The following is a 22,989-nucleotide window of genomic DNA, read 5'->3' as shown; positions in this document are numbered from 1 at the left end:
ATCAAATGACATTTTGAACATAGGTACGTTTATTATTCCAAGTAGTTAGTTCATCGTAACATGGTTAAATCTACTAATAATCTAGTGTAATTTCCTCCCCCACTTGTTTTATATCCGCTAATATCTTCAGAATTTGGGCTTCTTCAAACACCAGGTGGAGGGTCACGTCACGGCCAAGCGAAATAAGTTCTTGCGCTCACGCAGGGGAGAGTATGACACCATCAGCGAAGTTTTTTTTATTGTTTATGTGGAAGCTACTAACAATTTAGTGTAATTTCCTCCCCCGCTTGTTCTATATCCGCTAACATCTTCAGGACCTGGGCTTCGTCAAGCATCAGGTAGAAGATAACGGCCAGGCGGAATAAGTTCTTGTACTCACGTAGGAGAGAATATGATACTATCAGCAGGGCGTTTATTATAAGTTTATGTTAAGTTTACTAACAATCTAGTGTAATTTTCCCCGCATGTTCTATGTCATCTACCATCTTCAGAACCTGGGCTTCTTGGAGCACCGGGTGGAAGATTACGGAGGCGGAAGGAGTTCTTATGCTCACGCAGGGGAGAGTATGATAACAACAGGGAGTTATTTAAGTTTATGTAAAATTTACTAAAAATCTAGTGAAATTTCCTCCCCCGCTTGTTCTATATCCGCTAACATCTTCAGGACCTGGGCTTCCTCAAGCACCGGGTGGAAGGTGACGGCCAGGCGGAAGAAGTTCTTGTGCTCACGCAGGGGAGAGTATGATATCATTAGCAGGGAGTTTCTCGTAAGGCTCTCTTTGATTTTCGGTGTTATCTGGAAAGAGAAACGTGGACTTTTAGAAAAAAGCGTGTTCAATAGACTTAGCTACTTATTACTTGCAGACCTTGTAGTTCCACTAGAACTGGAACTTTCAAGTATGAAATACATGTGATAGACAGATTCTCATGTTTACACAAAAAATATAGTAACAGGAAAATCCTGCTTTTACCTAATAGCACTAGACCTTTACCTACCTATCACTAGATTTGGGCTACTAATTGAAGGGTCCCATTTCTAACTAAGACTTACATTACCTACTAAACAAGACAGTACAAATCGCTCTGCACAGTCGAGGTAGTTGAAGCTGTATAAAACTTGTAAATTAAAAAATACCTTTTGCATCCCCTCCCACCACTCCTCATCCTCCTTGTCTTTTCGGTACCGCTTGGGAATGTATCCGAAGCAAACATTCGGGCACTGTAGCTGGTTCACCAACAGCTTAAACCCAGGCCAAGCGGCTAGCTTACTGTGCATTAAAATAAGATTTATAAACGATCAGCTACCTTATGCATCCTCTCCCACCACTCCTCATCTTCCTTGTCTTCTCTGTACCGTCTGGGAATGTACCAGAAGCATACATTGGGGCACTGCAACTGGTCTACCACCAGCTTAAAGCCAGGCCGACTCGCCACAGTGTCGAGGCAGAACTGAGCGATCTGAATAGTGCGATCGGCGAGTTGGTTGAGGCCGGCGTCGCCGCGCGCCTTCCACATCATCCATAATTTGAAAGCGTCGATCTGTAAATGTGCGATTATATATGATCAGGCGCTGCGAACAAGCCTGGTCAACTCATTGGAAGAGATATTTTGGTTATAAATAGACTACGTTCAAAGTCAAAGTCAAAGTATTCTTTATTCAAATAGGCCTAGCACTTTTAAATTGTCAAGTTTTTCATTTCATAATAATTATATGGCAAATTTTATGTAATAGTATAATCATTTAGTTATTTGACAAGTTTAGAACTGCAACTAGCGAAATACTAAGTGGTAACATGGCTAGATAAACTGCGCTAGAAAGAAGATGGACCGGAAAATATTATACACCTACTCAGGCCTCAGCCGTACTTATCTCGGCTTAATATAATTAATAAACTGAAATAGATGTCATACATTAAAGAAAAAGTGAAGGAGCCCTCCAGTGGTGAAGGCCGGATCCGGTATATGATAATTTATATATATATACATCTTGGCTGTCGTGCTGCGTCCTACATGGCGTTTTTTGCATATCATGCTGCGTCCGGCTAACTTCTTGCTTCCAGTATACGGACGCAATATCGACCTACCTTGATTTTTCGTCAAAAGACGCAACTAATCATGCAGAGTGTTGTAGCAAAATATTGGCATGAAAGTCACATCACTACTGGAATGACTTCCGCTGTATTTTTTAGTTTCGCGATATTCCGCACGTAACAAGAGGAGCTGGCGTCGCGGTGTATATCTGTGATGTTGCAATTTTAGCAGTTCAAGTTCACGATCAAGTAGCGTCCCGGATATTCTGACCTTGCCTTTGTTATCTCCTTAAGTTTGGGCTTGGAATGCATTAATGGTTTTGTTTTTTATTCGTGTACCAAGAGATTGAAGTTTGTTGAGCTTGAGCGTCGTATTTGGACTACTACATCCTTAGTGAACGGACGCAGCTTAAACTTAAATAAAAAAAAAAAAAAAAAATTAATTACCGCGTGTGATGAATACCTGGACGAAAAAAATAATGGCTAATGGTGAGTACATACATTTATTTTAGTAATAACATTGTTCTGTCACACGCAATTATAACTTGCTAAATTCCCATTTGCATTATTATCATGTAGGCCTTATTGTTAAGACCCCTTACATACCCATATCAATAAGAAGAACTAGTAACGAAGGAAAAAAAAAGATCTTTGTTCGATACTGGTTTCGAATAAGGCGTTATTATTAGGGTTCCGTACCCAAAGGGTAAAAACGGGATCCTATTACTAAGACTCCGCTGTTCGTCTGTCCGTCTGTCCATCTGTCCGTCTGTCCGTCTGTCTGTCACCAACCGTGATAGCTAGACAGTTGAAATTTTCACAGATGATGTATTTCTGTTGCCGCTATAACAACAAATACTAAAAAGTACGGAACCCTCGGTGCGCGAGTCCGACTCGTACTTGGAGAGAGTTAAAGATCAATCTTTTTAGTTTTACGTAAATAACTCGTAAACGGTGGCCCATAGCAAAAAGTGTTCTTATACGTAAATAATCTACATAAAATTGCCTACAAGAAAGATTTAGTACACTTTTTGCTAGGATCAATATTTGCAAAGATATTAAAGCGAGAATGTTAATTAATATCAATTCTAGGGTCCGTTTTTTTATATTTTCGTAAATAACTCGTAAACAGTGGCCAATAGCAAAAAATGTTATTAAACGTACATAATCTCTACATTTCCTACAAAAAAAACTATGTAGTACACTTTTCGCAAGGATCAATATTAAAAAAGATATTAAAGAGGGAAAGTTAATTATAATTAATTCTAAGGTTTTTTTTTGTTTTTCGTAACCCATAGCAATAAAAATCTGATACATAAATAATTAACAAAATTATCTACAAGAATCATGTAGAGCACTTTCGCTAGGATCAATATTCTAAAAGATACTAAAGCAGAAAAGTTAATTATAATCAATTTTAAAGTCTCTTTAGTTTTTCATAAATAACTCTTAAACGGTAGCCCACAGCAAAAAAATTCTGAAGCAAATATTTTACATAAAATTTGCTACAAAAAACACATGAAACACTTAGAGAACTAGGATTAATATTTAAAAAGATATTAAAGGGGAAAGTTAATTCTCAGGTCCCTTTGTTTTAGTTTTTCGTAAATAACTCGCAAACGGTGGCCCATTAAAAAAAATGTTATACATAAATAACAACCATAAAATTTACTACAAAAAATATTCTTTACACTTTTTCGCTAGGATCTATATTTAATTAGTTATTAAAGGCGGAAAGTTAATTATAATCAATTTCATGGTCATACTTTACGAGTTATTGACGAAAAACAAAAAAAAATAACCTTAGAATTAATTATAATTAACTTTCCCTCTTTAATATCTTTTTAGGGTTCCGTACCTCAAAAGGAAAAAACGGAACCCTTATAGGATCACTCGTGCGTCTGTGTGTCTGTCTATCTGTCTGTCCGTCTGTCACAGCCTATTTTCTCCGAAACTACTGGACCAATTAAGTTGAAATTTAGTACACATATGTAAGTTTGTGACATGCAACGTAAACAAATGAATTTTAAACATGGGGGCCACTTTTGGGGGCTAAATGAGAACATTAAAAAATGTGACGTTTTCAACCAAAAGGTACCACAATGTCGCTTGTCGATAAGGTTGATTTCGAAGTGAAGCTATATGGAAATAGCGCCTTATTGACAACCGACAATAAGTACCCTTTTGGTTGAAAATGGCACTAATAAAGTTTTTTAAACTATATCGTGTTACATATTAAATGAAAGAGTTCATTGTGAAAATCTCAAATATATTTTCCCCTCACTAGCTCGGAAAGTTGTCTTTTATCCTTTAAAACAAGCGGGGAAAAACGCATTTTATCCACTAGTGGGGAAAGTAATTTGACCTTGGATGGAGCGTGTTTAAGTAGCTTGTCAGATACAAAACGTAAAACGCTCATAATAATGATTCGTTTGATATTAATTATCATTAAACAAATGGTTTGAGAATCTAATAAAAAATACCAAATTTAGCTTTATTTAATGATTTTATGTCATAAACCTTAAAGTTCCATAAGAAACGTTTGTTTTTTAATAATGATGTTAAATATAATTCTGAACGCACAAGTTGAGTCGATGCAATTTCAAAACGCATCATTGACATTTCATACGTCAGAAATGTCAACATTGTCAACGAAATTTTTACTTAAAAACTTCTCACGTAAAAATACAGAATTTCCAGAGTTTTTTGTTATAATATCGTAAAAAAATGAGTGATTTCAGTGATGAAGATGATCTAACGCCTGTGGATGTTGCACTTTCCTCGCTATAGTGAGGTGAAAAGTTTTGTGTTACACACGGGTGCAAATGTATTTTACTTCTCGTGTGTTGAAACACTTGCTACGCTCAGGATTCTATTTTAGAACCACTCGCTTCGTTCGTAGTTCAACTATAGAATCCTTTCGCTTGCTCGTGTTTCAATTCCACACTCGTGGGTAAAATACAACTTTGCACCCTTGTATAACAAATAACTATTTTTCTGTAATTTTAAAATAAATAGTTCAGAAGTTATTTAAGAAAATAGCCAAAAACCCCCCTTTATCTCCGAAACTACTGGGTCTAAAATTGAAAAAAAAAATACAAAAAATAGTTCTTTACGATCACAGGAAAACCTATTAGAAATGTGCACTCAAGCGTGAGTCGGACTTAATTACTTAGTTTTTGATCCGACCCCTACGGATTTTTCAAAGATATTTGACTCACGTTTCACTTAAAAAATACATTATTAAAAATTGTGTAATGCACGGAACCCTTGGAACGCGAGTCCGACTCGCACCTGGCCGGTTTTTAAAAAAGATTTATTAATTTGGTTTCTTTAGACAATACATTTAGTAAAGCAGGAACAGTGGGCTTACTCCGGCCCACTCGGCCCAGATATCGGTTTAATCTACTATGCCACACTTTGTTTGCCCCGCCCGGCTATCTAACCGAGGACCTCCGCTCCGGGTCTAGCGCCAAGCGATCTTAACCACTTGACCACGGCGGCATTTTCGAATTCAACATATTTTATTAATTATCACAGTGGTACAGTGACTGTACTCGGCATTTCATGCCTTTTCTGCTTTCTCCATCACTTTTTCTCATTTAAAGCATTTTTGAAGTCAGTAAAAAATAGAAAAACGTAAAAATAATATCTCACATATTATAAATGTGAAAATATATTTACGACAATTGTATACTTACGGAGATATTGGGGCCTGAAATCAAAAGCGTTATATATAAGCTTTTATTTAACTATGTTTCTATGGGTCAAATCTTGCAAGTTAAATTTGACCCACTTGCCGATTTCTAATTGAGCAGATCATACATGTGTAAATCGGATGACAATGCAATATTATGATGACATGGAGCTGATCTGATGATGGAGACATGTGGCTAGACACTGTGATAAAACAATGTAATCGAATTGTGTTTAGGGTTTTTAGAACTGTCTCAATGAGTATATGTTGCCTCAGTTGCCTGGAAAGAAAAGTACAATCAGCGATAAAAGCTTTTTCTAAAAAATGGCCTTTTGGCAAAAACATCATATTTAGGACAGAATAACTAATAGTACTCCCGTACAGAAAATTCACTCCTTTACAAAAATCAGATTTAGCTATAAAATTATACCTATACTCGCCGCCTGCAAGCAAAATTGAAACATAACCGCGCACGAACCGTGAATCTTCTTTGCGCGCCGCAGTTTTATGACCGAGCTGCGAGTGTCGGCACGGGGTTGTCACTTGACAAGTTTTTGTACCTATACCTACTGATTTATTATATTTAAGATAAATATGTAGGAATTACAAACGTTGATTCTGTAAACATAGTTTTTTTATCCGGAGATAGTATGTCTGATTCTCACGGAAGTAGTTATGCCACAGAAGTACCTACTTATTCCTTTGAAAATATGTCGGTCAATATAGTCCGGAATTTAAAAAAAATGTTATTTCTGCTTCCATGTTCTTCGGTTTATTCAGACATCCGTAAACAGAACAATATCTATAGATTTAGGTTTCGAAGGCATTATGTATTTTCAATTTTGCGCTAGTCGAGCGGCAGCCCATTGCCATACTCCTGCCCGGGAGGCGCGCCGGCCTAATGTACCTAAACTGCGAAGTGACACCCCCCTGTTTAGGAATCTGTTTATTTAGTGATCGAATTGCAATGACTATAAATGGCCATATTTTCTATGAAAATAGTACAGTCATGGTATTTAATTTCCGACCCACCTAAGGTTCAATATCGTACAGCAAACTGTTACGATGCTTTGACATGTCGCATGTATTGTTTTATGTTAGTAACTAGGCAACTGATTCAATGCGTTGACATCTGAAGCAATGCCACGAAATTAAAAACACGTTTAAACATTCAACATTCCAAAAACTACCTAGCATACGCAGTGCAAGTATTATTTATACGTTATAATTTCATGGAAGTTTGACGTTTAAAATAACACTTGCACTGCGTGTGCTATCAAAATTCTTGCAGACTTATCTTGGTCTAACTCTAGGACTTTTAAATAAGACGATGATAAGGACAAACAATAACATCGCTTTCTCTGTTACTCCTGCTGAAAGTTTGGTCTGACCATCTGACTTTCCACAACGTAAAATAAGAAAAGCATATGATAGCTTAACGCAGAGATTATCTGTAATTTGAAGTGACAAATAATACTAATTGACATTTCAATACTATTACTGAAATATAATTTTCGACCTTAATGCAATTGGGAATTAAATTCTTTGACTGTAATATTTTTTATTTTGTATTTTTAAATCTTTACACGTATTTCATAATTTATTTAGAGCAGCGTCAACTAGATCCCTTTAAATGGGATCCTCACACCACGCGTTCGTTTAAATTTGATTGATGTAAGTATGTAGTGAATTTACTTTCCTACGTTTTCAGTTTAAAAAAACCAGGATGACGACGAATCGGAAAACGACGGGAACGGTTTTGATGTAGATACCGATACCACATACGTTCCCGCAAGTACCGATGTAAGTTTTTTTTTTGTTAAAATAGGTGGGGTAAATATATTGTACCTATAGCACACGCGTAAAAATAAGACTAAGTTTTTAACACTCAACAATTTTTTCTATTTCATTCCTATTCCATTTAAAAACAAGCCTTGTCTTTTTAAATGGAATAGGAATGAAATGGAATAAGTTTTTGAGTATTACAAAACTTATTTAGTCTTATTTTTACCCGTGTCTTATATTTACCCCACCTGACCACTGTTTTATGTAACACACTGTTTTACAAGGAAGACATCATCTTTCTCGCGTTGTCTCGGCATTTTGCCACGGCTCATGGGAGCCTGGAATCCGCTTGACAGCTAATCCCAAAAAATTGACGTAGGCACTAGTTTTTACGAAAGCGACTGCCATCTGACCTCCCAAGTCAGAGGGTAACTAGGCCCTAATAATATTTATCCGGTTTCCTCGCGATGTTTTCCTTCACCGAAAAGAGACTGGTAAATGTCAAATGATATTTCGTACATAAGTTCCCAAAAACTCATTGGTACGAGCCGGGGTTTGAACCTGCGACCTCCGGATTGCAAGTCGCACGCTCTTACCGCTAGGCCACCAGCGCTTCCCTTAAAAAGAAGACATATAAATTAATAATAATGACTTATTTGTGACAATGTGTAATCGGCCTATATACGTTTCCACCGAAGGGCACAGGTATTTTCTCAGAGAGCGGGATCCGGTTTCTTTGTGACGTTTTCCTTCACCGAAGAGCGTTTGAGAAGTGTTGTATGGTAGGAAGTTTCATACACCGTGATCCTTCCGGTCCTGGGGATCGAACCCGGGCTGCCTGAGGTGATCCCGAATTTACGCCGCGGATGCTTTCATTTGAGATGGTAATATTGATTTTTCTTTTGCAGACAAGCTCGGACGAATCATCCACTGATGGTAACTTGTTAGACAAACGTATCCAGGAGTCTTCTATCACATATCTCTTATCAAAAAATACTTCTGATAGTATTGATAGTGATTTAAGTCACATCAGCAATTCTTCCTGTAACGAACCCATCTACGTCTTCAATGAATTTATCAATCCCGTACCATTGTTAACCATAGGACAAAACAAGAAGAATACTCAAGAGGAATGTTGTACAAATACCACTAATATTGAAGAAAATCCGCGACCCCAAAAAAAAACAGTTATTCGTGGAAGGGATTATTGTTTTTACTGCGAAAACTCAGTACTAAATTTTGCACGACATTTGTTTGGATACCACACCTACGAAATCAAGGTACAAGAAATTTTAAGTTATCCAAAAAAAAGTTTTGTGAGAAAAAATAAAATAACATAATTACGAAAAAAAGGAAACTACATACAAAACTCAGTTGAAGTCATAAAGCCTATGAGAAAACAAAAACATACCGATTACCTACCATGTATTACTTGTTTGGGATTTTACTAAAAAAAATTACTATGGAAACACAAAAAAAGTGTACTGGGAAACATAGTAAAAATGTCCAATCTGAAGCCCAAAATTTGTTGCTACGAAATTTAAAAGTGGACGAAAAACTAAAAAGCACCGTATTTCATAGAATGCGAGCCGATAAAGTGTTGCTTATGGCTAAATCAGACGTCCTTATCTGCGCATTTGGATCACAATACTTAAAAACTCACAGAAATGACCATTTTGTCAACGTTGTTTCGCGAAAAATGCGAGAATTAGCAAAATTACTAATCGAAATAAAAAAGAACAAACCGCCAGTAAAAAAATTGTTTGATGTGCTTAGACCTGAAAACTACGATGAGATAGTGGCAGCTACCAAAGTAGTGGGTAAATTTGACACCGAGAAAGACAGGTTTGACTGACCAACATTTGCAATGAATATTTCTACCAGCATCAAGCAATGTTGCAATATAGCAATCACAATGGCATTGAAGAAACAAGGACCGTACATGGAAGTAAACACGGCTGAAATTGAAGCAGGCCTGAAAACATTAATACAGCTAATAGACAACCACTGGAAATTTGACATTTCCAGCCAGGCTTCAACAGACCTGAACAAAAGGAAATGGAACAAAGTTACTATAATTCCGTTGGCAAATGATTTGAAAATCCTCAAAGAATTTCTAATCAAGAAAGCTGAAGAAGCTGCTCATAGAATCAAACAAGGTTTATATAATATTGCAACATACATACAGCTATTGGAAACAGTTTATTGCAAAGTCTTGTTACTAAATCGACGTAGGCCAGGGGAACTACAAAGAATTTTCCTACATGATTACTTGGAAACTGCTAATAATACTTCAAACTATGAAGAATTTGAGCGGGCACTCACAGCTTCTGAGCGATTACTAGTAAAGAGATTTAAAAGAGTTGTTATTAGAGGGAAACGTGGTCGTGGGGTGCCCGTCTTATTCAGTGAAGAGGTTCAAGAGGATATTAAATTATTACTTACCGTAAGGGACGAATTTGTTTCTACTTCAAACAAGTTACTATTCGGAAATCCGGGATTCGATAACTCAATTTATGGATATAAAGTGTTAGAAAGATATTCGAAGTCATCTGGCGCAAATAATCCAAAGGCAATTTCATCTACAAGGCTCAGAAAACACTTGGCTACACTATCACAAATATTTAGCATGTCTGAGAATGATATGGAGCAGTTGGCTACATTCATGGGTCATACTAATGATGTGCATAAAAAATCGTACAGACTTCCAGACGACGTTTACCAAACCGCTAAAATTTCAAAGCTATTAATACTCATGGAAGACGGAAAAGCCGATGCTTTTAAAGGAAAGAGACTAGATGAGATCGATTTGGATTTAAATGAAGAGTTACAGAAAGAACCCATTGAAAATGATGAGATTTTAGAATATGATTTACCAGAAATATGTCAATTATCACATCAGGATCGCATACAGCAAGAACGTAATGAACCGCAGCCGGGCCCGTCTGGTCACCAAAGCAAATCTTCTGAATTTGTGTCATTGCCACCAAGAGCAGAAATCAAAGTTCAGGAGAGAAAAAAAAGAACTTTAGTACCGTGGACTACAGAACAAAAAATGTAGTTACTACGTTTTTTAAACACCACATAAAAAATAAGCGATCACCGAAAAGACACGAATGCGAAAACCTGAAGGCGCAACACAGGGAGTTGCTGTTAAATAAAGATTGGTTGAAAATTAAAGTTTTCGTACAGAACATTTATTCAAAGACGTAGAGTAAAGTTTTTTTAGTACCTATTGAAGTTAACAGAATGTAGGTGGAGGGGTGGAGTCAATACTAAATTATTAAAATAAAAATGTTATTTTGTGCTGTGTAGTGGCACTAGCCCATTTTACAGACTGATTATTTAATTGTGACCGACTAACGTATGCGAAGTGAAATCTGGACAATGTTTGGACATGTAAAAAGTAAACAAAAACTTAAACTGAAATTTATATCTAACTGCCACTTTAATTAAAGTATATATATCTGTCAATGTATCCGGTAAGTTTCATGGGCATTGGATTCTTTATCTTGAAATTGTAGTCAATCTAGAAGAACACCATCGCGAAACTATATGTAATTTCTCCAGTACATACTATTTCCCTATGGCCAAAAGCGAAGATAGTGGAACATTTTGTGGAAGCGGGTTAGAGGTGAAGGTATGTTTATAATATTTTTACATCCCTTTTTACATAATTTTCCCCTTAAGTTTAAGAGGCATTCGTGGATCGCAAGTTATTCCAGAGACCTGTCGCCATTTCATCCATCCCGCATGTATTTTATTTTTCACGTCACGGTCGATTTCGAGGTTAGACTTAATCCGATTGTGCTATCTCCCTAACTTTGATTTCTGCTCCTGATGGCAATGAACATTGGTACGAAATTCAGAAGATTTGCTCTGGTGACCAGACGGGCCCGGCTGCGGTTCATTACGTTCTTGCTGTATGTGATCCTGATGTGATAATTGACATATTTCTGGTAAATCATATTCTAAAACCTCATCATTTTCAATGGGTTCTTTCTGTAACTCTTCATTTAAATCCAAATCGATCTCGATTGTGGAAGCCGGTTAGAGGTGAAGGTATGTTTATAATATTTTTAATTTTTTACATCCATTTTTACATCATTTTCCCCTTAAGTTTAAGAGGCATTCATGGATCGCAAGTTGTTCCAGAGACCTGTCGCCATTTCATCCATCCCGCATGTATTCTATTTTTCACGTCACGGTCGATTTCGAGGTTAGACTTAATCCGATTGTGCTATCTCCCTAACTTTGATTTCTGCTCCTGATGGCAATGAACATTGGTACGAAATTCAGAAGATTTGCTCTGGTGACCAGACGGGCCCGGCTGCGGTTCATTACGTTCTTGCTGTATGCGATCCTGATGTGATAATTGACATATTTCTGGTAAATCATATTCTAAAATCTCATCATTTTCAATGGGTTCTTTCTGTAACTCTTCATTTAAATCCAAATCGATCTCATCTAGTTTCTTTTCTTTAAAAGCATCGGCTGTTCCGTCTTCCATGAGTATTAATAGCTTTGAATTTTTAGCGGTTTGGTAAACGTCGTCTGGAAGTCTGTACGATTTTTTATGCACATCATTAGTATGACCCATGAATGTAGCCAACTGCTCCATATCATTCTCAGACATGCTACATATTTGTGATAGTGTAGCCAAGTGTTTTCTGAGCCTTGTAGATGAAATTGCCTTTGGATTCTTTGCGCCAGATGACTTCGAATATCTTTCTAACACTTTATAGCCATAAATTGAGTTATCGAATCCCGGATTTCCGAATAGTAACTTGTTTGAAGTAGAAACAAATTCGGCCCTTACGGTAAGTAATAATTTAATATCATCTTGAACCTCTTCACTGAATAAGACGGGCACCACGTTTCCCTCTAATAACAACTCTTTTAAATCTCTTTACTAGTAATCGCTCAGAAGCTGTGAGTGCCCGCTCAAATTCTTCACAGTTTGAAGTATTATTAGCAGTTTCCAAGTAATCATGTAGGAAAATTCTTTGTAGTTCCCCTGGCCTACGTCGATTTAGTAACAAGACTCTGCAATAAACTGTTTCCAATAGCTGTATGTATGTTGCAATATTATATAAACCTTGTTTGATTCTATGAGCAGCTTCTTCAGCTTTCTTTTTTAGAAATTCTTTGAGGATTTTCAAATCATTTGCCAACGGAATTATAGTAACTTTGTTCCATTTCCTTTTGTTCAGGTCTGTTGAAGCCTGGCTGGAAATGTCAAATTTTTGTGGTTGTCTATTAACTGTATTAATGTTTTCAGACCTGCCTCAATTTCAGCCGTGTTTACTTCTATGTACGGTCCTTGTTTCTTCAATGCCATTGTGATTGCTATATTGCACCATTGCTTGATGCTGGTAGAAATATTCATTGCAAATGTTGGTGAGTCAAACCTGTCTTTCTCGGTGTCAAATTTACCCACAACTTTGGTAGCTGCCACTATCTCATCGTAGTTTACAGGTCTAAGCACATCAAACAATTTTTTACTGGCGGTTTATTCTTTTTTATTTCGATTAGTAATTTTGCTAATTTTCGCATTTTTCGCGAAACAACGTTGACAAAATGGTCATCTCTGTGAGTTTTTAAGTATAGTGATCTAAATGTGCAGATAAGGACGTCTGATTTAGCCATAAGCGATACTTTATCGGCTCGCATTCTATGAAATACGGTGGTTTTTAGTTTTTCGTCCACTTTTAAATTTCGTAGCAACAAATTTTGGGCTTCAGATTGGACATTTTTACTATGTTTCCCAGTACACTTTTTTTTGTGTTTCCGTAGTAATTTTTTTGAGTAAAGTCCCAAACAACTGAGTTTTGTATGTAGTTTCCTTTTTTCCGTAATTCTGTTATTAAATTTTTTCTCACAAAACTTTTTTTTGGATAACTTAAAATTTCTTGTACCTCGATTTCGTAGGTGTGGTGTCAAAACAATGTCGTGCAAAATTCATCAGATATACATGACATATACAGTGTGCTACATGCTTACCGATATGAATAGAAGCACGAAGTAAGCACACTATATCAGATATACATGACATATACAAAACACTTGAATACTTTTGAAAATAGGGACGAAAGAGAGATCCGACTGAATATTGTTAAGCACGCTACATGCTACCAGTCGTTCAACCTTTTTAATAAGCTACCAATTGAGTTTAAACAGATACTCAACAGCAATATTTTTAAAGCGCCACTCAAAAGTTTTCTTTTAAAAAAGGCATATTATTCTGTAACCGAATTCGTAGCAGATGGTAACATGAAAATCAAATATGTTTATTATTATTAGGAATGATTAACATTTTATTAATTGGATCGTATTTTTTTTCGTACTGACTGTTATATAGTTTTAGGATTTTATTTTATTGCATGTTATTTTTAATTTGGTAAATATATGTTATTTAAACACAATGTATATTGTCAATGAATGTATAAATGAAATGAAATGCTACATGCTTACCGATATGAACGGAAGCATGAAGTAAGCACACTATATTACATATATATGACATATACAGCAGCGTGCTACATGGTTACCGCTATGAACGGAAGCACGAAGTAAGCACACTATATCAGATATACATGACATATACAGTGTGCTACATGCTTACCGATATGAACGGACGTTACAGCATAACCGAGAATTATTCAAAAATGAATATCCCCTTAACCTGCTTTAAACGATTTCTCATTACGACAGATAACTTTGTGTGCAAATCATCATCTTCCTCGCGTTGTCCCGGCATTTTTGCCACGGCTCATGGGCTCATGTGCAAATATATCAACAATATTCACAAACATACTAAATAAAATCATAGCGGAACAGGGAGACGCAAAAACTATCGACTCGATTATGAGCGTTTTACGTTTTGTTATCTGTCAAGCTACTTAAACACGCTCCATCCAAGGCCAAATTACTTTCCCCACTAGTGGATAAAATGCGTTTTTCCCCGCTTGTTTTAAAGGATAAAAGACGGCTTTCCGAGCTAGTGAGGGAAAAATAATTTGATTTATTCCCAAAGTTGTTAATATAAGTATAGGAAAACCCAAAAGATTGATTGAGTACCTATACAAGTTGCGTTTATTAACGTTTTAATAGTCGAATATTTTAGAAGAATGTGTGTGATGCGAACCATTAATAGAATATCAGCGCCAATAAGAAATACTTATGTGAGTCTAAGGAAATAGCTGTTCTGTTAAAGCTCACCTTACGTCCGCACTGTATGCTCTTGTCCCCGGTATCGTAGCTGACGTCATAGAACTTGTCCTGCTGAAACAGGTACTGCGCTGCGGCTGAGTTGGCCTCGTGGAGAAGGCCCTTCTCGCGCACCAGGAATAGGGAGCACTGGAGCGGCGCTCCTGCCATCTTGTGGGGGTTCCAGGATATAGAGTTTGCTCTGAAGTTTTAAATAGTTGTTTGTGTTATAATTGTTATAAGGGGGTAAAGTTGTTATTTAACCCCTCATGCTAATATTGATACCCGAGCATAAGAAAGATATGATTGAAAAGTGGAATCATGAGCTTAGTGAGGATTTCAGGGCACATGGTTAAACAGACTTTTCTGCCGTGAAAAACAAATTTTTTGACTAAATTAGCACGAGAAAAATACTAGATGTATCTAAAACATTACAAATCGAATCCGAAAATTATTACTTAAAAATCCATCCTACCAGCCAAAATAAGGCAAAAAAACTCAAAACTTGCATTAAATTATTTTCTCACTCTTGTCGATAAAATGCAACTCAGGTAGCGGGTAGAAACGATATTTAGTAATTGCTTACTGTTCAATCCCATTTAGCTTTATTTTATGTTTCCGAGACAATATCAAACTTCCGCCCCAGCAAGCCTGAAAAATGTAAGCAAAACTCAATTAGTATTATATTATATTAGCACGCATTTCTGACTAAACGTCTATTGATATATTTTGTTGTGTACAGACTATTAAGAGTCGAGTTATTCGGGCCCTCCCTGTATAATTGGTATTCAAAAATAATCACTACCTAATCAGAATCAAACTTACATCAACGTGCATCCAAACTGCATACTTCTTGCAAATGTCTGCAATCATCAGCAAAGGGTCGATAGCTCCCAGAACAGTGGTCCCAGCAGTGGCATTCACCATCAAGGGGTGTAGTCCAGCCCTCTTGTCTCTGAAAATGGCCGCTTCCAGCTCTTCTGGTACCATTCGGCCGTTGGTGTTGGTCTTTATGGTACGTATGCTGTCGGTACCGAAGCCAAGCCAGTGCGCGGCTTTCTTTATTGAATAGTGACTCTGAAAAGTTTTATAATTAAATCATTTAATAAGTAACCTGTTTTTTTTATAATCTTCAATATTTTGTCCTCACGACTCTCACGAGGCCTAGGTGAGAAATAGCGAGGTGTATATTAGCGATCGGTTTTTTCGACACTTACACACTTGCGTTCGCTATTTGCTTAATCATTTGATAAGCACTTAATTTACGACGAACATTTATCCTTTTCTGGCAACCCCGGAAAACTTACATCTTCAGAAGTATACAACACCATCTGAGGCAGACCCCACATGCCCTTGGCCTTGACTTGCGGAAAGGCTCTGAACCGGGCTGCGACGATGCCATACAGCATCGACAGGCTGCCTCCAGGGCTAAAGATGCCGTCGCCATCTGGGATGCCGAAGAGCTTCAGGACGTGGCTCAGGACTTTGTTCTCGATGAGGGTGAATGCGGGCGCTACTTCGAATGTATACCTGGGGAAAATGAAGTTGTTTTTTAAGCCTGCTGAAGCACGTTAGTTAGAGTATCCTCTAATGTTTGTCCTAAGTATCTTTAGACCATGGTGCTTCCCTCTATCCGGGGTCTTTCGATTAATTTCTGAGATTGTGATGCCCTTTGAGACGTGATGCCCTATAAGCACCTGCTTAATATACTCGTTTTTATACCATGCCTACTTATATGTCGGCATAACATAAAGGAGGTCTAAAATTTTAACGATTTTAATGATATTATATATGATGATTTAAACGATTATTCAATAATTAAGATTATGCAAACCACTTTAATACTTATCTCAATAATTATAATGAGTCATAAATCACTAAGTATACTCGTATGCGAACAATTAACTGTGAACGTATCTCCATTATCTAGTATGTATTATTTACTACTAGTGCTAGGTTATCAACTAATTAATGTCAAGTATGTTACAACTTGTTATACAATCACGGCGACCTTTGTAGGAGCACTAGGAAGGTTCCTAGTGTTCCTACACCTTCCTGCGAATAGGTATTCGCGAGTAGGTATAAAGTGCAGGCATCTAGACATAATAGGTTCTAACGGTGTAAGTATACTTACATCTACTTTCGACATGAAACATATTTTGTCAAAGGACTGTCTCGTCGGAGAATCATACTATTTTTGTCTTACACTCTAGTACTAGCACCCAAAAGAAAAGGATGAGTATAGTTTTTTTTTGTTCTTATTTACTGACAATTTGGTTTGACCAACTATAGCCACTAATAAAGTTCGGTTGGCAAGTAGAAAACTATATAAAATATAACAAGTATTATAGCCTACTTGGGAAAAAAGAATGTAATGAACTAATGAATGTATTACTTGTAGGTGGTACCTATTGTACCTAAAGTAAAGTTAAGCAAAAATGTATTTGTGGAAATGTTATTTGTGTATTGTAATCAGTGTTGGCCGAAACGTTAATGCAATTAACCATTAACCAGTACAAATTGAACCGTAAACGGTAACCGTCCGTTACGGTTTACAGTTCAGTTTGTATTGGTTAATGGTTAATTGCAATTAACGTTCGGCCAACACTGATTGTAATTGTCATACGATAAATAAATATTGGAAACTTTTCCTACTTTGACTGTTATCTGTTCAGGGTGCCTAGCCAACGTGCAAATCGTTAACGCTCTGTGGCGTAGCGTAGTCATCTCTCTCTATCACTCGTCGTCGTCCATACTAGTGCGACGGAGACAGTTAAGTCTTGGCTACGCGGCCTGTAGTAGTAAAGTAATTCGCTCTAATATTGTATAGGCCTTCTTTACCGTGTTTATGATACATATCTCTATATTTTTTTTCTATCTTGTACCTGTTGTATCTAAACATACGAGTACACTTACTAATGTTACTAATACATAGTTGTAATGGAAACAGTTTCTCGAGGCTGCACCTACTTACTAAAAGTTCAAAGCACTAAGAAGGAAAGTCTAGTGCACAAGGTAGTCGAGATCCAATAATCATTTGGTGAAGGTGAACCAGACAGCCTAAGTAAGTGTTTACCTGTTTCCAAACTTAGTTAAGCTGGAATGACGTCTTACTTGTAATCTACTAAGGTTTCAACCAATACGGGTATTAATTAAACATCTAATGATCGCGTATCTATTTCGTGACCAATCATTGTTCAGTCAAGAACTACCTATTGGCCCTAGAAGTATTGATACTTTTTTTGCATCAAGTGGTTCGGGACTTAATATAACAAAAACAAAAAGCCAGTAAGCTAATAATTATAGTCATACATTCTTCTCGGTTGCGCTATAAGGTCACAGATTGTGAAAGTAAGTTATCAAAAAAGCTTGCCAGTAGCTGCCTCAGAAGTTATTTATATCAAACTTTCAAAAAGCATCGTGAAATTAGTGCATTTTCGAATAATAAACCAGGAACTCGAGGAAGGTGTGCGCCGCGCCGTGCAGTGCAGTGTGCAAACATGGGGAAAAAAGTAGTTATTCTGTGACAAAGCGAGGTTCTCTACCATAGTATAACTAATAGTACTACTCTCTACTTCTCGAAACTCTTGTACGAGACGACTTCAATTACTAATTTTACTATAGGTATAGGTATTAGGTATAATAAAATAAGGTACCCCATTTTGATTAATTACTTACTGACTGGTGTTGAAAGCCTCTGTGATCCAAGAAGCAGAGAGCCCGTAAGGATCAGTAGCCCCGAACAGCTGGTTACGGAAGGTGGGTTTGTTGGTCTTGACGCTGTATTGCAACACTTGACGCACACATTGCTCTAAGCTCTTCTCGTCTGTCGCCTCTGATATGTCTAGCTGAAGAATTTTCTGAAACGTCAAATATCAAGCTATTGAGTTGAATTCATCATTCCAGTGGTATCTAATCTAGTCAACTGTGCATTAGATAAGACACTGCCCGATTCAAATTTAACAATTTGTTACGGTTTTGATCTGATTTTGATACGACCTTAAAGATCGCTAACGCTGATTGGTACATGTGAAATGGAGTGAGTCGCGTGTGAGATGAGCGACAAACAATAAGACGATAGTCAAGATCATATCAAAACCAAAACAAATTTTTAAATCTGAATCAGGCTCTAGGGAAACACTCTTCACAGTCACAGTATGAAATTGTTAAACTCCATAATTATGCGTTCGCTGTCGCTGACCTACATAATTACATATATTAAATCGTCTAAGAGTTCCTATCGAGTGGAAAATTGCAACGAATGTTTTATGATTAAAACATTAGAATCCATGTTTCAAATCATATTTAGCTCAAGAAGGAGATAAAGTAGCCGCAAGCCTGAACAATTACACATTACCAAAGATAGATATAACTCCGTAATAGATGGATACAGTCTAAGGAAAAAACGTGCCTCGAAAATCAAGAAAACTTGATTCTCGTTCAGAGGGCGCTACTAGCTTTGGCCTACTGTCGTATAGATGGCGTTGACGGTTTCGTTTGTCATTTAACAATTTTAACGCATATCAGTGAAAGAACATGGGTCAAAATCATAAAAATAATGAATGTAAATAAAAAATAGTTATTTGTTATACAAGGGTGCAAATGTATTTTACCCGCGAGTGTGGAATTGAAACACGAGCAAGCGAAAGGATTCTATAGTTGAACCACGAGCGAAGCGAGTGGTTCTAAAATAGAATCCTGAGCGTAGCAAGTGTTTCAACATACGAGAAGTAAAATACATTTGCACCCGTGTGTAACACAAAACTTTTCCCCTCACTATAGCGAGGAAAGTGCAACATCCACAGGAGTTAGATCATCTTCATCACTGGAATCACTCATTTTTTTACGATATTATAACAGAAAACACTAGAAATTCTGATTTTTACGTGAGTCTGTGAGAAGAACAATAAAAAATTTGTTGACAATGTTGACATTTCTGTTCTGACGTATGAAATGTCAACGATGCGTTTTGAAATTGCATCGACTCAACTTGTGCGTTCAGAATTATATTTAACATCATTACAAAAAATCTAACGTTTCTTATGGAATTTTAAGGTTTATGACTTAAAATTATTAAATAAAGCTAAATTTGGTATTTTTTATTAGATTCTCAAACCATTTATTTAATGATAATTTATATCGAACGAACCATTATCATGAGCGTTTTACGTTTTGTTATCTGTCAAGCTACTTAAACACGCTCCATCCAAGGTCAAATTACTTTCCCCACTAGTGGATAAAATGCGTTTTTCCCCGCTTGTTTTAAAGGATAATGGACGGCTTTCCGAGCTAGTGAGGGGAAAAATCATTTATCCATATTTAAATACATTTTATCGTATTTTTATAATTCTTCATTTTTAGTTTTAAAGTGTGTCGACAGATGGCAGTGAATTTACTGCGGTTACAAAATTTACTATGACAGTACCGCTCTAGTATAAGTTACTCTATGACATTACTCATAAGAATACCTATAGGACCTGTAGCAGCTGGATCATCTTTTTCGTATTATCATTATGGGGAAAGTACCTGCACTACCTGCCGAGTGGCGTACCTACAATAATCTCATAATCATAACATAACAATTTGTTATTTAATAGACTGGATAAAACAAGAAATCTGTATACAAGATACAAGTGTAGTATCTTCCTTATTTTTTCGTCGTAGCAGTTAAAGAAGCTAACTCTCCCAATAAAGTACACCACTATTGGCACTATTCTTCTGATCCGAGTATTTCGAGTATTTAATTTTATATACTGTGTAGCTAAGTAGATATTGTAAAGCGCTCTTCCACTATGTAATTAAAATTTTATGGGCAATTGTGTCTAGTTAACTAACTACACCCACGCCACGCACACTAATAGTGCACACTAGTTTAGGCATTTGACTCTTTTTCTAAGTAAATAGTTAGTATGACAGGCTAAATATTGTGGTTTACATTGAGATGGCAAAACGTATGTTTGTTGCCCTGAGACTGTACTAGCGGCTTCGCCTTGATAAGTACCTACTAATGTTAATGAGGGTATACTAATTGCGGAAGAAACATTTGTTATTTGTCGTCATTATCTCGTCTGTATCAGAGTAATTGAGGGGCCTATTTGACTCGAGTAAGCAACAAAAGGTGCCGTGGCTACTTTTATGATAAGTTGCGATGTCAGGGAGAGTCGAATTGTCACGAACTGTCAATTTTTTTAAGACGACAGATATAGTGGGATAAGGGCAGGAAGATGATGTCGATTTAGAAAATTTGATGATCTGACCGTGACATGTCCACTTATCACACGAGGAGCCAAGTAGCCGCGTCACCCTTTGTCACTTTGTCGATGTCGAGTTAAATAGATCCCAAATACTTACAGTATACAATTAGGCCAAAAAAAGAAGGTTACTTTTGTTATTTTGATATAGAACATTTCTTGTGCCACAAGCGAACCGGGTGTTTGCTTGCATAGCATGATGTTGCGAGAAATACCGGCTCTTGTGGCTGTACTCACTAAACAGCGGTTTCAAATTAATCGGATTTTTCGAAAATTACCATGGGTACCTATTTAAGTAATTAGGTTTTGTTTTTGCACTAAGAAAAATTACAATACCAGGTGTTCAGCCAGAACCTTAGACAATAATGAAAATATAATTTACATAGGGTCTTGATCGGAAGTCGAACTTGTAACAGTTGATTACAATTCCTCCACCACTATTTAATATTCGAAGCTCGTATGAGATGCATACGTAGATACGGTACGGTACGGTAGGACTTCCTAGTAAATGGATATTAGACTTTTAATTATTTATCAGTGCTATGGTTTAGAATAAACGATATAATATTGTACATAACCATCAACCCAGTGCAATACTTGCCTCCAAATCCTTTGGGTGCTCAAACTTGATAAGCGCCGCATCTGCTCCCAACTCGTCTTTTACTATATCAAACACTTTACTAAGAAACGAATGACCGTTGACATTCATTTTGTAAACATGCAAATTTCACTGCATCTATGTATGAATAGGTGTAGCCTAACCAAGGGACCGCGGCAGACTGCGCGTAGGCACGGTTCACCCGGAATCATATTGTTTGTAGTAGGTATTAAGCCATTATTTACACAGGACCTCGCGTTAATGAGTCTATCGACAACACCGATATCGGGTACGTTAAGGACCACACATTCATTCTGACCTTCAGTGTAAAATATGGAGTTAATAACCCCTCAGCCATGGCAGTGTCTGATTACAGTGATTACATATGTATTGTTCTCAAGCAAAAGGTACCACTTTGTCGCTTGCCATAAGGGCGCTCTAACAGGTTTTTCGTATATTTTCGTCCTTATGGTAAGCGACAATGGTACCTTAATGGTACCTTTTGATTGAAAACGTCACATATAATGTCGTTAACGGAAAGTTACGGAGTAAAAAGGGTGTTATCTAACTTGTGTGGTACCGCGCACAATTTGGAAGTACTGTCATGGTTTGATCTAACCAAAGAGGTATAATAAGATAGAGCGGTACTGTCATAGTAAATTTTGTAACCACTGTAAATTCACTGCCATCTATCGACATACTTTAAAACTAAAAATGAAGATTTATAAAAATACGTTAAAATGTATTTAAATATGGAAAAAATTTTTTTTTTATTTGCATTAATTATTTTTATGATTTTGATTTTTGACCCATGTTCTTTCACTGATATGCGTTAAAATTATAAATAACAAACGAAGCCGTCAACGCCCTCTATACGAGAGTTGGCCAAAACTAGTGGCGCCATCTGATCGAGAATCAAATTTTCGTGATTTTCGAGGCACGTTTTTCCTTAGACTGTATCCATCTCTATTACGGAGTTATATATATTTATCTTTGATCTAACTTAACAAGTAGGTAAATAGTTTAAAAAAATCCAAAAATAAAATATGGATACTTACCTAAGCTTCTGAAGGTACTTAACTAAAATCAAATACCTATTAAACAACAAAAAAACTATGCTCTGGTACCTAAGTATAGGTAGGTATTGCTGTGCACTTGTTGATATTGAGTTATTGGAACATTGAGACCTTAAGTATAACTACAATTACAAACGTATAAATTATTGATAAGGCATTGTAAAAATCATACCGACAGTAATAACTGTAAATAATGAACTCCAATGAACCACAAGTGACAAAGATTGAAAACCTACTAACAGTAAAACACCCTAGATTTTTCTTAAACTTTAGACAATAGATAAGTATTATAGGACCAGGATCTCTACGAAATAATCGAAAATGCAATGCCTCTCAGTTTCTA

General features: G+C 36.6%; 1 protein-coding gene across 1 annotated transcript; it reads right to left on the bottom strand.

Moving 5' to 3' along the window:
* Positions 1–139: 139 nt before the first annotated feature.
* Positions 140–21,814, bottom strand: LOC134755762 (glutamate decarboxylase 2-like). The gene is made up of 8 exons (XM_063692345.1): positions 21,574–21,814; positions 18,400–18,581; positions 16,029–16,251; positions 15,547–15,798; positions 15,308–15,372; positions 14,734–14,923; positions 1,306–1,539; positions 140–796 (listed from the first exon to the last, which is right to left on the bottom strand). Exons 1-8 carry the CDS (start codon positions 21,679–21,681, stop codon positions 608–610), a joined length of 1,443 nt encoding a protein of 480 aa, XP_063548415.1. The 5' UTR covers positions 21,682–21,814; the 3' UTR covers positions 140–607.
* Between the last annotated feature and the right edge of the window lie 1,175 nt (positions 21,815–22,989).

The sequence above is a fragment of the Cydia strobilella genome, chromosome 1 (assembly GCF_947568885.1).
Source record: "Cydia strobilella chromosome 1, ilCydStro3.1, whole genome shotgun sequence".
Classification (NCBI taxonomy): domain Eukaryota; kingdom Metazoa; phylum Arthropoda; class Insecta; order Lepidoptera; family Tortricidae; genus Cydia; species Cydia strobilella.
The sequence above is the reverse complement of the archived record's forward strand: the minus strand, read 5'-3'. Positions and strand labels throughout refer to the sequence as shown.